The sequence below is a fragment of the Ruditapes philippinarum genome, unplaced genomic scaffold (genome assembly GCF_026571515.1).
Source record: "Ruditapes philippinarum isolate M1 unplaced genomic scaffold, ASM2657151v2 ctg13353_1_1_1_1, whole genome shotgun sequence".
NCBI classification, from domain to species: domain Eukaryota; kingdom Metazoa; phylum Mollusca; class Bivalvia; order Venerida; family Veneridae; genus Ruditapes; species Ruditapes philippinarum.
Genome location: NW_026861145.1, coordinates 3,196 through 20,125, shown reverse-complemented (window position 1 = coordinate 20,125; position 16,930 = coordinate 3,196). Strand labels below are relative to the sequence as shown.

At 30.4% G+C, this 16,930-nt stretch overlaps 1 protein-coding gene across 1 annotated transcript; it reads left to right on the top strand.

The window, feature by feature from the left end:
- Window positions 1-2,676: 2,676 nt before the first annotated feature.
- Window positions 2,677-14,779, top strand: LOC132714687 (uncharacterized). The gene is made up of 12 exons (XM_060697596.1): window positions 2,677-2,771; window positions 3,473-3,596; window positions 5,565-5,823; window positions 6,507-6,854; window positions 8,819-8,894; window positions 10,074-10,141; window positions 10,405-10,473; window positions 11,370-11,425; window positions 11,952-12,027; window positions 12,420-12,544; window positions 13,298-13,525; window positions 14,019-14,779. Exons 2-12 carry the CDS (start codon window positions 3,567-3,569, stop codon window positions 14,064-14,066), a joined length of 1,383 nt encoding a protein of 460 aa, XP_060553579.1. The 5' UTR covers window positions 2,677-2,771; window positions 3,473-3,566; the 3' UTR covers window positions 14,067-14,779.
- The last annotated feature ends 2,151 nt before the right edge of the window (window positions 14,780-16,930 follow it).

The window sequence follows — 16,930 nt, the reverse complement described above, 5'->3', positions numbered from 1 at the left end:
TTCATAACGGTAAAATTACGTCATCTTAAGCATGCCGTTGCATAGCAAGTGACTCATCCTAATGTTAGATTAAATTTCTGGCATGGGTAAAACTTAGGAAACACCAGATAGATTTCTCGACTGTGACATTCGAAACTTCCCTCAAGCAATATATGGGCATATACACAATGGGTGGATGGACGGTGCTCTTTTTGTTGAATTCCTTAAATCTTTTAATGTTAATTTGTTAATGTTCAGATTATTGTTCCCAAGCTCATATCCTACAACCTAGTGACGTAAAGTCAATTTGGAAAAAAAGACTGGTATTTTGATCATGAACTGTTATCAATACTTTCAATACAAGTACAAATGTTGCTGCAATGCAGCAATTGAGAAGCTCTGCGCAAAAGAAATGCGCTCATTACAGATACCTTACCAAATCATTCCTAAGCATATTCTTAAGCACAGGTCATTTTCTACTTAGATAACTATTGTACTTTTTTCCGGATGTTTTAAATCATTTAATTTTGCATAATTATACTTATCGTATGCACTGTCCATGAGAGAGGAGCCTGACATTAAACAAAAAGATATGCTTTTACTGAAGCCTACCTGGTAAAAAAAGTAATTCCGATACAAACAAGACTTACAAGACTTGTAATGTGACATGACAATAGTGCAACTTTGTTCTGTATGTGTCACTAGTCAATAATAAAAGATCAAAGTATGTATATTTTCTTTTTTTCACATATAATGTTACTCATTTTCTACAATGTAAACAACTAATCACGATAAGTCATATAAAAATCCATGTGTAAATAAGTCAAAATGAAAACTTTCATCGACTTTATTTTTCAAATTGTCCGTTACATGTTACGCGGCAAATGGTATCATGATATAATAAAGGGAGACAAATCGAATACACTCATATGGTGAAGGGATACTAAGCATTAGTTTTCCATACATGAGATCACATCTAGATGTACTTGATCTGTAATAAAAGTCTCTGATCAGAATAATTATTTTTAAATTCCATTTTGCCTGACTATTTATTTTTAAAATATCTTTTCAAAAACAGTTTCAAACTCAAAGCTAAAACTACTTCTATAAATAGATTTTCAGATTTTCAAAGTATTAATGCCATTAATTCATAGCTTTCATATTCATGTAACCAGTCTTGCGTAGAAATAAAATACATACATATCCCACTGCCTACTACAAAAGAATTAGTAATGCCCTGTAGAAGATACAAATATAATAACTAAATTACCGAATTTAAGTTCATTTTGTATTTTATCTTTTATACTGCCTTCTCAGCGGTTGAGGTGTGAAATTTGTTCCCGTTTTCATTCATTAATATGACATTCTGCGAATCTACGAAGGAGAAACCAATAATTGACTACATAATAGAAAATGGAAGGAAGTTTTGGTTCCGAATTTATTTTTAGCATCGGACCAATGGACAAAAGAAATTGACTTTGTAAAAAATCAAGTAAGGTGGTAAAAACTATTGTCCTCCTGGTTTGATTACAGATAAAAATCGGAAACTCGAAGTTGCCTCGAAAGTAAATAGTAATGATCCTCTTCAAGATTTCAATTAGCTGCTGAAATGCAAAAGTGTTATCGATAGGTATAGCACTTCATTCTGGCGTACATAGTATGTTATGTTATATCGATATAAATATTTTCCTTCAATGAAACATTTAGCAAATTTTGGCAGGAATATGCTTTGCATAAAAACCCAATGTACGAGTTAGTTGGTATGTGCTATCACCATCTTTATCTGTTCCATTTTTAATATCAGTTTACCTTGATAAACGCGAATTGTGTTCTTAAACATGTATTTCATTTATTAAAACAAGATTTGATTTTACATAGAGGATATTTGTTTGTTTAGCATGTAAGATTGAAATATAATTTCACTGAGTGAACACCAGATGCAATATTTTCACGAGTGGCGTAGCCACGAGTGAAAATATAAAAGCTGGTGTTCACGAATGAACTATATTTCAATCTTAAATGTAAAACAAATAAATTTTCTTTTTATTTCATGCTTTTTAAGTGATTTTAAGTATTTTTTTACTGATTTTGCAGCGTAACGTCGCACATTCTCCTTTGTGACGTCATCACATCATGACGTCACATCATCAATTTTGAAATATAGTTCTGTTAAATTTCTCTAATTTTGTTACAGTTTAAAAATGATGTATGGTGACATCGACTTTCTTTTCCTAAGGAAGCAAAATTTACGTATGACGGCATTTATTTCTGCCTGTTATCCCATTTAGTTATGATTTTCTTTCCATCCGCATTCAGATATAGTCCGGCTACAGTGAAAATTATATTTTATAAATTTCACTAGTGGTAGTTATCTGAATATAATCATCTGATATAATACAATAAAACACTCGAAAGCATGAAATAATATGTATGCATTGGTAAATGCAACTATGTACCTAAATTATGAAAATCTCGACACTTAGGTAAAAACTGACAATGCATCTTCAAAGCTAAATTTCCTTAACTTATTATCTTTGTATGTTTTACGAAGGCGTTTTTAACAAGGGGAGCAATAAAGGACTATTGATAGGTATTCCATGCTTTTGAATTGTATTGATGTGTAACAGTTATAATTAGAAAAGATAACATCTGATGTTTTATTTAAAGAGATAAAAAGGTTAGATCACTCTTAAATATTTTACTTTTTAGATCAGTCTGTTAGGTAAATTTGTTGTATCATACCAGTTAAAGTTCGGTATTTGTGAAATATAAATAGGATTTAATTACTTAAGGTGATATATATTGAAATTCAGAATTAATTGTTATTATAGCTACATGTATTAACTCTTAATCTTTAAACTGTCAAATGTTGCTTATTTAATCATTTTTAAAAGTTTATCAACTCCATTAACAAACTCGGCGTTAATTACCTGAGAGTTCTCTTATTCGTTAGAATAAAATAGTCTTAGATTTATCTTTCCGGATTTATTTCAACACATTTTTCATATATATATATGAGACAAACTTTCGATTTTTTTTCTTTTGGTAAAATGGTATGTCTGTATCATTGTGAATTTTTACAATCATCACGTACTTGCCATGTGTGACATAAGCATGTTTAATAATAAACATGATGAACAAGCACTATTTATAGGTCAAATTTGATAATAAAAATCTATTTATAAAGATTAAACATGACGGAGATACCAACATTTAATAAGCTTGTTGGTTTTTTTAAATATCTATTGGGGTTTATTTCCTATATATGCAGCTTTTGTCAAGATAAAAATGACATAATTTTGTAAATAAGCAATACCACATAAGCGTGTACAATAACTTAAATGGTATTTTTCTTTTAATAACAACAAAATAAATTAATGTTCCGAGGGGCTTATTAACAACCATACCAGTGATGTGGTGTGTATTACTTGAAGGAAATTAATTAAAAGAAAAATACCATATTAATGAGTCACTCTTTAACTTAAATTTATAGGTAACGACTCACTTGTATACATAAAAGGTCTGCGCAGGCAAGTTAGTTGACACAAGTGTTTACGACTGAAAAAAGTCAATAAACATCACTCGGAATGCCTTTCCAGCTCTGGCAAATCTTTATTGTAAGTATTTGGAATTTTTTTCAAACCTTTTTTTGTCACTTCTATGATTCGTGTTGCTGTGAGTAGGTTTCCACAATTCAATAATACGTCTGGCGTTATCAATTATATGTTAATAGATATGTTCATATGAAAATGTATTGATTTAAGCTAATGAATACTGTTATTTCATTTTAAAAGATATTCATCAAAATCCGTAAGAACAGTGCAATCTTAAATGTACAAAATGACCCCCTAATAAATTGGGCATATCTTGTTAAAAGTATCTGATGTTTGGAATTGTTCAAAAAGATTTTCGGTAAATACATTTATACGAGTTATAGTAACGAGTCTTAAACAAAGGTAGTCTGCTAATAAAGCTTTTAAAAATATGTTTAATACTTTATATGCATATTTAAAAGAAGCTGTGGTATGAAACATTATCTGAATTTGCTATCTTGTTAATCTTCAAGAATATGTCTCATGAAATTACGCACTTCTGTCCATAAGTTAAGAAGTTAATCTGCCAGGTATGGCTGAAATAGTTTGGAAAGACAGGAACGTCTCTACCAATCATGTGATATCAACGAAATTGAAGACGAATCTTATTTTGTTCTTTGATAACAAAGAAATAAATAGATCAAACATTATTATTATGTCATACAAGTATGTATAATTGTTTAGAATTGTTACATTGTTACAACAATAAATGCGTTCTAATCAATCTGACATAAAATTTAGAAACGATATATTGCAAATAATTTGAATCAATGTTTGCAATACAAAAGTTAACAGCTTTAAATAACCAATTGCACAAATAATCGACAGAACGAACGGACGGACGGACAGACAGACGGATGGATGCATCCAATGTTAAATGTTGGAAATCCGAATTTGCTTCAAAATACTATATTTAATATAATTATGTCGGTTTTCCAATTTAACGATATGATATTATCTAAAAATAACGGTTATACATAAAATAACGAGCATCTTTTATACGTATATCGTAAAAATGTTTAATTAAGTAATTTTAAGACGTCTGAAACTTTCAGTATAATCGACATTTTCTATTTTTGTAACATTTCAACGCAGGGTGTACGCAGTGTCCAGACTCCAAATCGCATTCAACTGATACTGATGTTTTTTTTTGCACAAATAAATATATTCTGATTTTTTTACATGACTCATTTTGTTCATAATACCGGTTGATAAAGTGTTCGCGGTATTGGTATTTGCGCATCGTATGACCCTTTGAAACAGTTGAAGGGCGAATAGAAAGTGAAATTTGCAGGATTGTACTTTTTAATGCTTTTTGTCCAATTACGTGATCGTTGATCAATATACTTAAGAAATAATATCGGTCTTAGCGGTGTTTATCGGCTATTTAACACCGGTTTGGAGTTTTGATGCGTATGAATTGACCACGAAGGCCGTAGGCCTGAGTGGTTTATTTCTTCGCATCAAAACTAAGGCTGGTATTATTTCGATTCTAACACGATAAAATAAAGAAGATCACTAATGTTCTTTTATCAAGCGGAATAACTTCCGGTGCCGAATTTCGTATAACGCTGTTCGATTTTCGCACCCTACTGTTGCTAAGATATAGAAATTATTTAACAAAAGAAATAATAATAAGAAAAAAGACGTTATTTTATCAAGTTTTCAAAAACGTCTTAGTATGGTTTTTTAAAATGTTTTAAGTTTTTTTTCCATTTTTCCTTTCTGAACCTCCTGGGCCGAGAAGTTAACGTCGTTGACTTCAAACCCTTTGCCCCTCATCGCTGTGGGTTCCAATACCGACAAGGACTTTGGATTCTTTCATGTGAGAAAGCTATCCAGCTAGCTTTCGAACGTCGGTGGTCCTACTGAATAACGGTTAAAATGTAGACTGATGGTCCTTCGTAAACTTTCGAACTGAATTTCCAATGTCTTTTTTTTCGTTATCATTAATTTTATTTAAATACAGTTAACGCCGATTTATTTTTGTAGATAATATTACTTGAAGGACAAGCAATATCAAGTGACTACATACCAAACTGCAAAGCTCTACAACCACTGAAATATTGCCCACCATATGACAGTTCCGAATGGAAGTTACGGGCATATTGTAAAAACTGTAAAGCTGATCAGAAATACCATTGCTGTAAGGACTATGACTCACCAAAGTTAAATTGTCCACAAGGCGATGTTTACTGCAAAGATGAACTTTACGTCGAAGGATGTGCTGAAGAAAAGTTTTGTAAAAAAGGTAGGAAACAATATCTTATAATGAATCAACAGAGAACCAATATTTTAAAAGTGAAACAGAAACAAAACTTTAACACTATTAGTATTTTGTCCGATTAATAAATGTATTTATACATGTATATAAAACATTCAAACACGCTTCACATTATTCCATCATTGCAAACAGACAGGGCAGCCAAGTGGATTATCAAACGAAAATCTACACGGCAGGGAAAGGAATCTTTTCCTGCCATGTGACGCCTACAAATCAATGACTAAGGAAAATTTACTCTCTCCGCTCTATGTAACTTAACATTTTACTAGCATGATAGTATTGTGTACACTGTTTCGTTCAAATGCTTTGTAATAAATCGCTTTGGTCAACTAATTTACGTTATCAAATTCCTACGCATTAGAATTGGAAACTCGCATTATTCTACAACAACGCACTTAAACTGATATATAATTCCTAAATAGGTAAATTCTTCTATAAAATGACAAAACTTCAAAAATGTTCTGTCGTTAACAGTAAAATATAATAGATATCAATTTTAAAACTGTTTTCATTTTATTTGACGATTATTAATCAATGCGAAGAAAAGATTTTGCCAATTGTTAAGTTTCCGGTATGCATTTTTGTGTATAATCAATAAATAGCGGTATTTATTTAAGAATTATAGCGGAATGAACTTTTTACATCAATAGGTGAAGAACCAGTCTTAAGCTTCATTAAGAATCAAGTTAGAGTTGAGAATCCTGAAGTATTTTGTGTGCTATGTTACAACAACAATCGCTACAATGACTCTAAAAATAAATCATCTGCAACATATTCAGAATGTACACAAAAGAAATTAAACATCTGCACATTTGAAACCCATAAAATAGAGTGTCGAAAAACATCAGGTGAAACTAGTGAACGGTTCTGTAGATGCGATGTGGAAAATGGATATTACCCCAACTCACATCCGGATGATCACCCAGTCGATGGATGCAGTTACAATAATTATATATGCACAACAGGAAGATGTGGACCAAACGAAAGGACTTTATTAAGTATGTTTCAATACGAAAACAAGAGTTAAATTGTTTTTTTTTCTGGGTTTTTTTTTCGGCTTATGTGTTTGGGTGGTCAGGCCCTAACGTAATTTAACCTAGTACGACATTGACGAAGCGTTCAATCGATGTCCTTCCGCTTTGTATGCTAGAGTATTGGTTTATGAAATATATTAATGCAAGGCCAAAAAATGCTCAGATATGATATTAAAACTGAATCACGGGACATAGAAAGAAAGCGCATGTGAAGTATATTATATGGACGACATATAGGCAGAATAAAAACCCTAACCATCAATTTGAATATCTTTTGCTTATTTCAGGTCATTTCGTGGAAGATAAGTTATACATTAGTCCTAAGAAACCATAATTTTACTTTTAGTTTGTTAATCAAAACTGTCATGAAAGTTCATTTGTTCCTTCCAATGAAAAAAAAAAATTAAAAAATAATACCATTTTTAAAGTTTACGTAATCACTGAAAAAAGAAATAAACCACTAAATTAGCAGAATTGATAAGGTTGAATTACCTCCTATTGAAATTAGCAGAAATTTTGTCTTTAAGTTGATTGGCGTGTTGATTGATGTAGGAATAAAATTTTCTAAGAGTAAACATGTTTATATTTTCTCGTGATACAGGCGAATCACTTTGTTTTTATTTATTATCGACGTTACACATAGACTTATAAACGCAAAATATATCGTTAATTGAAACTAGCGGTTAGCCTTGCTTAGAGGTTACAAAGTAATCCAAAGAAAAAACGTATTTACAGGTAAAATATCATAAATTTTCATACATTTTCATCTTATGATTAATATCAAAATGTTTACACGTGCTTAATTTACGATTTTCTTCGTATTATCGAAAGAATATGTTTCGATTCACATGTATATTGTCATCTGTTTCTAATACCTAAAACAATTAGAGTTGAGAATGCTATATTCGGCATATCTAAATATCAACTGCATTGTCATATACGCAGCACTTAACGTCCTTTGTTCGATAGCTCGGCGTATGCATAGTTTGTTGACGTTTCTGTCAATTTAAATTCACTAGTACATTTTTATCTTAAACAATCAAAAGTTAAATGAATATTATGCATCAGAAATGTTTTTTTTTTCAAGTAGAGGCATGTTTAATAATGTTTAAATAATGGATTTAAAACATGTTAGTTGCTTATCTCTGGTAGAAAGCATCCATGTATGTGTAATTATTTATTACAGAGGTAGCAAAATGTCAAAAAGTGGTATTTTGACTCCGTACAAAATACTTGATAACTATAACTTTACTTATTGCCAAACAACAGAAGAAGGAAAATATGGTTCAGCCTTATGATCTATGAGGGTTTTTCTCGGAAAATATAACAGGATACCAAAAAATAAAAAAATAAAACCTTTGAGAAATAAAACAATAGCATTAGATGCCTAATGGGCCTTTAAATATAGTATCATTTTATTTATTTGTGTGATACAAATAATTAGCACTAGCAAAAATACACAGTTAAATTATTTTGAATTCGTGCAGGCTCTACAAATATAGGTTCTGTGCGCCCTTTTCCATAAAAAGAAACGACAAAATCTATTTAAACGTAAATATAAAGCGCATAACTGAAACCTATGGCAGATTTATAGTTCATTGAACATGTTGAATTTTTATAATGCAAATACGATGAACGAGCATTAGATCCGGTATAAGTAATGACCCACATAGATTAATAAACCCTGGTCAATATTCTATAAAAACTGTAAAAATTGATTTGATTTTAAGTGATTTTTTTATGTTTATGTTTCCTTCAATTGTACATTATTTTCTCGTATTTTATGAAAGGGGTTACCTATCTGTTAACAAATGACTTTACTTAAAGGATGTCACGAGGGTCATGACACTTTAAACTTTAACAACTTAAATGTATGTAACTACTCGTATCAACAAATAAATGTCATTGCATATCATTTTTATTTCAAGATTACACGTGTGAATGTGAAGATGGATTTTACAAACACAACAACTCAATGCCAAAGTGTGTTCCTCTCCAAACTAAGTAAGCATCAATTTTTGTGTTCCTTTCCATACCAAGTACTCGTAAGTGTCAATTTTGTGTTCTTCTCCATACCAAATAAGTTTAAATTTTGTGTTCCACTTTAAACCAAATAAGAGTCAATTTTGTGTTCCTCTCCATTTAAAGTAATTATCAATTTTATGTTCTTCTCCATACCAGGTTGGCATCAATTTTGTGTTTCTCCCCGTTCCAAGTATGTGTCAATTTTGTGTTCCTCTCTATACCAGGTTTCAATTTTGTGTTCCTCTCAATACCAAGTAATTTTCACATTTGTTTTCTTATCCATACCAAGTTGTGTTCCAGCCCGTTCCAAGTATGTCTCAATTTTGTGTACCTTTCCGTACAAGGTTAGTATCGATGTCATTGAATTAAACGTACTCACAAATAAATTTCCGTAGATTTCAAATGAATGAAAACTTCAATCGAACTTGTCAACTGCAGGATTTCACTTGTGTTCTAACACATCTGTTGAATATATTACTCAGTCAAATTTCATTTCCATGCGTATCATATTCAGTGCCTACTTATAATACTTAATAGTAGAATTCTAAGATTAAAGTTAATTAAAGTTCTCAAGTAACTCAAGACATATACTGACGGTGGGGTTTACACAGTCCAACACTCTTCAATCCGTCAGTGTGTCTTTTGTGTCAGCTCTTGATATCCGTGAAATCGTCTTTCTTATATAAACATGGACTTGATACCGCCGCTTGGTGGAGACTGCTAATTTGTATGGTATATGTGTTTAAACATAGTTTATATGAATTGAAACGACTAAATGACAATTTATTATTAGTGTCAATATTTTGAATGACAATAAAATGTAAACAAATTTATACGATGAATTAAACATGTTTGGCATTGCACAAGTTGAAGGTCACCTGCGCCCGCTTATTGTTATGTGATTTTACTTCCACGAGTATTGAAGGTTCTTCTATTTAGCCATAAACTTCGAAAATCATCACAGATTGCCAATGTTCATTTTTCAAACACTTGTATCCCTCGATATCATTATTGGTCTTACAGTTCGTCACATATACTAGCTTTGTTTATTTCACCCTAGCTTTTGGTAAAACTGTAGCAATCTGTCACGATGATAGATTCGTCTCCTTTTTAAATTAAAGCTTTTATTGATTTTCAATTTTTATTTAATATTTACAGAGCAATAACTGTGTTCCCACAATTCTTGACAACCAGCAAAGATAACACGACATCTTCGGGCATAAGCAGTATTTTTAAATTTATCTTTTTGATAAAATTTGTATTTTTTAATAAAAATCAAATAATACCATATACATATTTTTAATTCTTATTTGTCTAAATTGGTTTCTTATATATTTCATTCTTTATAAACAGTGCAATATGATGCAACATTGTATCACTCTCTGATTAGCCAAGTACATGATTATGTAATTAAAATTTTTCAATGTCCTTATTTGATAATAATATTTTGTTTTGTTTTCTTCATTGACAATTCGGAATTCGTTTATAGCTGCAACTATTATAGTATGTGCCATTGCCATTCCATGTGCTTTTGTCATTCCGTTTGTCATTTTAAGAAGTAAGTATTTACATATTTTTTTTACATTTCAACTGAAGCTTGCGTTAGTGATTTAATTAGTTTTGTTCATAAATTGATCTTATATAAATTATTTGAAAGTGTAATAGTTAAGGAATCATACGATATAAATCAAGGTAGAGTAACTTTTACGCCAATGCCATCATCTCAACACAGGTTTCCTAATGCATAAAAAAATGGTTTGCGCCCATTTTTAGAGAATTGCAATTTTAAAATCAATAGAAAAAAGAAAAGAAAGTGCCTGACCAAGATTCGAACCAATGAGTTTAGGTCCATATTCTTCAAGTGAAAGACATATACCGACTGAGCTAAGGGGGATTTTTTATTTTTGTCATTTAACAATTGGTTTCGAACATTCATTTACATGTAAATCGTGATGTTTACGGAATTTACCGATTATTAGGTCAAATGCAAAAGTGCCAGGTCAATATTGTTGAACTATAAGACTTAACTTTAGTGATCTTTAAAAAATCTTTCTTATAATAATACAATTATTGCTATCGTCTCGGTCAATATGCTATATTATGTCATATTCAATGGCTCACCAGTTAAGACATGTAATTGTATAATATTTACCCAAGTGCATCATTGGGCGGGACGTTCATATTTTCTATATAAGTCTACATTTACCTAAGTCTTTTATTTTTTATAATGTCTTCCGAGTTATTACAAAATATGATTTTCAAATTTATTGTTACCATTGCTTAGCAACAAGATATACATGTTGATGTACATGTCAACCACTTTCATACTACGAAAATCTTTTTCGTACATGTCATGAAGTTACATTATTACGTATTTGAATAATTAATCATGACACACATTTACTATACTAGACGCCTTAAATTCATTATATTGTTATGGGTTTTACTTAACAGAAATACGAGGAAAGAGAAATAAAGATCTAACACATACCAAACCAAAAGTTAGTCGTGTAAGTTCGTTCGTATTTATATTCCGAAAAGACAATCGGGGGAGTTTTGTTAGTGGGGGTGGGGGAACCAGTCACGATGGCTTTATCCAAATTATCAGTTTACTAAAGATAATGCTAAGTCGTCACAATATGAATTTTCAACTTATGGTGTTGCAAAGCTTGAGCAGCTAATCCCACCTGCAAGTATTACCTTTTTGAATTATAAAATTTGCATCAACTATTCTATGCACTAAAGGTTATTTCGCCAATCTGTGATACATGTAGTCATTTTTTTCTGCGATTTTCAGATTTCCATTTTTGTTTCAAATATATTCTAACATGAATGCTAGTTTATGTATATATTTGTCAGTAAAATGTGTTTGAACCTGAAAACTGATTACGAATAACCGGAATGTCTAAGTTAACATTGAAAGTTTCTGTATTTTTGTTACTGTCGTTGTTTTTCAATGTTTTCATTTCCGTTCAGTTAAAAGAATGATGCAGATTGTTTAGACTTATTATATTGACATTTACATTATAATGACAGCAAGCAAAACAGAAAGAAAGAAATATAAATCAAACAGAAGAGTTAATGGAAGAATTATTAGGTGATGAAAAAAGAGGTACGATGCTCATTATCTGCCTGCCTGCCTACCCTACCCTACCCTTCCTACCTGTCTGACCGCATTCAGTGAACGCATATTACATTTCATTTATAAAATTAACATTTATTTCATTTATTGATTTAAGTATAAATAGTCAAAATCCGAAATCATAGTTTTCTGTGCATATTTTTAGAGGCGATAAATTCAAAGCATATGTTTTTTTTATTGTTTTCTTTTATTATTTTCTTTTTATTATTTTTTTTCTTATGTTATAACAATTTTTAGAAGATGAAGCCACAAACCACCTCATTAACTGAAGACTAGTATAGTTAATATAATGTATATACAGTAAAGCTCATTCGGGATTTTTATAAATCATAATAAAAGTAATTGTATTGATGACTTTTCAGAGTTTGTTAAAGAAGTGACACAGCATCGTATCGTACACCTACGAGATAATTTAGATCCTATCCCAATAATAGATAAATTATTCCAAAGGCAATTGATATCAAAATATGATTATGATAGTATGATGGTAAGTTTATAGCTTCAAACAAACAAAGAAATACAAGTAGTTTTTCTTCTTTAATTTTCCTCATGAATAAGTGCAAAAAAAGCGTTACAGTTGACCATTATTACATTTTTACAAATACTGTGTATGTTTAACATTCAATGGCTACTGTTTCATGCGATACTTAACACTTAACAACGATTTTTGTTTGAAAAGCACTGAAAACATCGCTGTATAACCAACGTTTGCTAAAATGTAACAATTTTAGTATGTCTTAAACATATTGCTTTCCAAGTACTGAAACAAACAGAGGATGTTCACGTTTTTCTATAAATACAGGATTTATTTTCATCGAGTGAAAGATAATGTTTTACAGTCAAATTACGGAAAATGAAAATACGCATTTTATTTTATCAATATTTGTAAATGTTTATAACTTCCTTGATTATTCTTAATATTCTAAATATTTTCAACATCTTTTACATTATATTAAGAATAATAATAATATGTTTACAAGAGTAAAACAATTTAATACTTGAAAAAGCATCATTACTTCCGATTTGATACTTATTGTCTTCGCTTCAATTTGGAGAATAAAATTATTAAAACGCAATGTAAATTGTTTTGATGTTAAAAAAATATTTGTTAAATAACAACACAACAAACACACCAAAAAATGCTCGTATTCGTACAACTGACATCGGGTTTCAAAGTTGCATTCATTGTGTTTATCTTTTTATACAAAATCGTTTGTTCTTTCCCTTTTTTTTATTTAAGAGCAAACCAAATAAACCAGAACAGAATCGAGCAATTTTAGACAAGGTTATGACTCGGGGAGAAGACTTTTACAAATCATTTATTACGGAAGTGTTTAATTTGAAACAGTTCGATTGTTTCGATGCACTACAAGAAGAGGAACGTCTAGTACATAAAAGTATTATCAATAAAAGAGAAAACATTGTCAACGTCAACGTAGAAATCCATGAATCAGAGACACCGTTATTGGTAAGTTGGAACTTGTTGTAAAATGAAATCGAATATTGATTTAAAACATTGGATGTCAGACTGCATGCGCATATAAAGGGAATTTTAGCTAGATTAAAAAAGTTAATGTTTATATCAAAAAAGATAATGAGCAGTATATAGTTATCAATATTTCATGACATAATCTAAAAACACTTTATCAAGATACAAAAACATTTTAATAATACAATTCCGCATCATAAAATAAGCTACATTTATTCTTTAATACTCGGTTCAAACAAAATCTTTTCTAAAGTACAAATCCAGTTGCTCGAAAAAGCACAGTAATTGCTATGATTCTATTGAATTCTTTTTTGTAATGATTAGTTACAGTATCATAGCTGAGTGTCTGAATTTAATAAACTCTAATTAAAGCAAAATGAATCATAAGCGATATTGTATCCGTAAAATATAGCGCTGTATGTTTATGTAAGAAATAACCTGATTTATTACTGATAATCTTTTTATTGAGCAGGAAATGCAACAAGAAGAAAGTCACGCAGAAACAGAAACAACTATTTAATATACTCACAAAAAGGAACATTTTCGTGTATCTGGAAATATTTTAAACATGTTTTTTTTCTTGTGAAAAAGTTTTATGCAATAATACTTATAACTATCTTTTAAAAAGAGCTATCGACTTATTTTAGAGAAATGTTTGATACGTCATATGAAAAGTAAAGGATTTGTTATAATTGCTACATGTCTTTGAGAACGTTTGGTATCCGGTTGGTTAATCTGCTACGTTCAAATTCTGATTTAACGATCATTCTCAGCAAAATGAAGCATTTAAGGCGGGGAAACATTGAAAATCTTATGTATCTTGTATAATAGTATATGATATGTTGCAAGTTATCAAGTAATATTTTCAGCAAATAATTATAAATAACAATACATTAAACATTTGTAAAATCTGACTAATATATCTTTCATTATTTACATTTTTTAAAAAACACATTTAATTCTAAGAATAATGACGTCATATGACGCTTACAAAATGTGAAGGATAACACTCGTGGTACAACTAGGCCTCATCTAAAACCCTTATTGTTTATTTGATAACATTTTGTTCAAATTGATAGTATATCAAGTGATATATGGACAAGATAATGACTTAATGAAGAGTGATTTACCATCTTAAATTGTTTCATTTATTGTTCTCATTATCATCTGTGTTCATCTTATATCATATGATTTATTTCTGAACAAAAATGATGTGATGTTTGAAAAGATTATTATTATTATTATTATTATATACCACATTTCTATAGCACTCTTTTCATAAATAATAAATGTTCAAGAGTGCTTTACATAAATCCGATAAAACATAATCATATATATATATATAAAGACATAATGTACAACATTAATTAAGTAAACCTATTAAACAATAATGATAATCTAAAACCAGTAAAGGATGGTAAGAAATACAGACACATTTAGTTTAAAATCAAGGCACAATTAAAATTAACACTGATAATATAGCAAAAGTAGTACATGTATGATGATTTATGAACTAACGTCCATAGAACTTTATGAAATAATGTGTTTTGAGAGCTCTCTTAAAACATGGCAAGGTATTACAGTCTCTAACGTCAGGTGGTAACGCGTTCCATAATTTCGCTGCGGCTGTCTGGAAGCACCTGTCACCATATCGTACTGTCCGAGATTTAGGCACAACTAATGTCATTGAGTTATTCTGGGACCTCAGATTTCTGACTGGGATGTACACGTCTATCATGTCTTTTATATAGGCTGGTGATTGATCGATGAGGGATTTATATGTATAAGTCAAAATTTTATGTTCGACTATATCTACTATAACAGATATGTTACCTGTAAAATAACATATTGTTTGTCATTTCAACCAATTCAAAGCAAAGTAGTGTGTTAATAGTAAAAATTAAAAAAAAATGAATATGTTCATTAATTATAGTACATATCTGAAACTGATGCCGAAATCAATCACTTAGACAGTAATTGAAACATAACAAGAGTATATTGGAAAAAAAGAGTAGATTGATAGACTTATTAAAGATCAGTAATTACAGGGTTTAACTTTTTAAGTAATCAAAAATGTACAATAATGTTGATCGACATGGCTTTGTTTATGATAATTTATTTCGTGTGTACGTATGTGTGTGTGTGTGTGTGTGCGCGCGCGCGCGAGCGCGCCTGCGTGCGTGTTTGTATGTGACATGCTGACTTGTTAATCCATACGATTATTTGAAAATAAATAATATACTTTAAATACTTTAATAAAGTTTCATTAGATCATGTAATTTTAATATGTGAATGAATATAATAAAAAGTCTCCGAATGATCAAAATTTATTTTTGTTTGTTGGCACTTTTATCTATAGATTCCAAAATAACTTTATAAAATGATACAAATGTGAGAACTTATATTTAATACAAATGTGAGAACTTATATTTAATAATACAACAAAATTAATATTGCTATTTTTTCTAAAGGTAGACAAACACAATTTACATTTCAAGGTGAAGTAACAATCAATTACAAATATTTGAGTATTTAATTAAGAAGTGGTTCTTCTTTAAATGAAAAACGTGCTACAGCATATCAAGCTACACGAGCAATGTACTCTCTCACAAAGAAAACAAGCGATTTATGAATTCAAAAAAATTTGCAAATAAAAGTTTTCATGACAACTGTTAACCCTTTCCTTCATGAGCATATTGTGAATGTTTTCATTGAAAAGCTTCCTGTTACCAGTTCAAAATGCTATGAAGCTATGAAAAATGCTTCAATGCTAATCAAACTTTGCACAAATGTTGACTGGACAATTGCCTTTGTAACGACATGCTCAGTCTTAAATTTCCTGTTACCATTGATTTCAAATTGATTTCAAAGTGTTGCAATAAGATAGAGTCAAATGCTTTTCAGCGTTGGTTACACATTACCTTATGATCAACCTGTGGTCATCTTTATTAGCCTCGCACAAGTCTAAAAGGCACATCCCTTTCTGGCAACCCCCTGATGTACCTTTCTGATAGGGGGTGGCGCCGAAAAAGTGATCACTTTTTAGGAACATTTCCCAAACAAAACAGTGTTTGGGGCAAAAATAGGGTAATTTTTAACTGTTTGAGGCCTCAAAATGAGGCGGGGGGGGGTCGAAAAGCCGTCAAAACATGTCTATATGAAGTAAAGGGTTAGCAAAAAATGATGGAAAACCTTGGAATTACCAACAAACTAGTAAGCATGTGGCCTTTCACCTAATTTTGGTGAAAAATTGTTTTGTAGCATTTTTTTTTAATTAAGCCAATTTTATTATACGGATGAAAATATGATCTGACTAGTGCAATTAACATTTCTGAAATTTGTTTTAATAAAATCGTCAAACAAGCAGACATAAATACATTATCC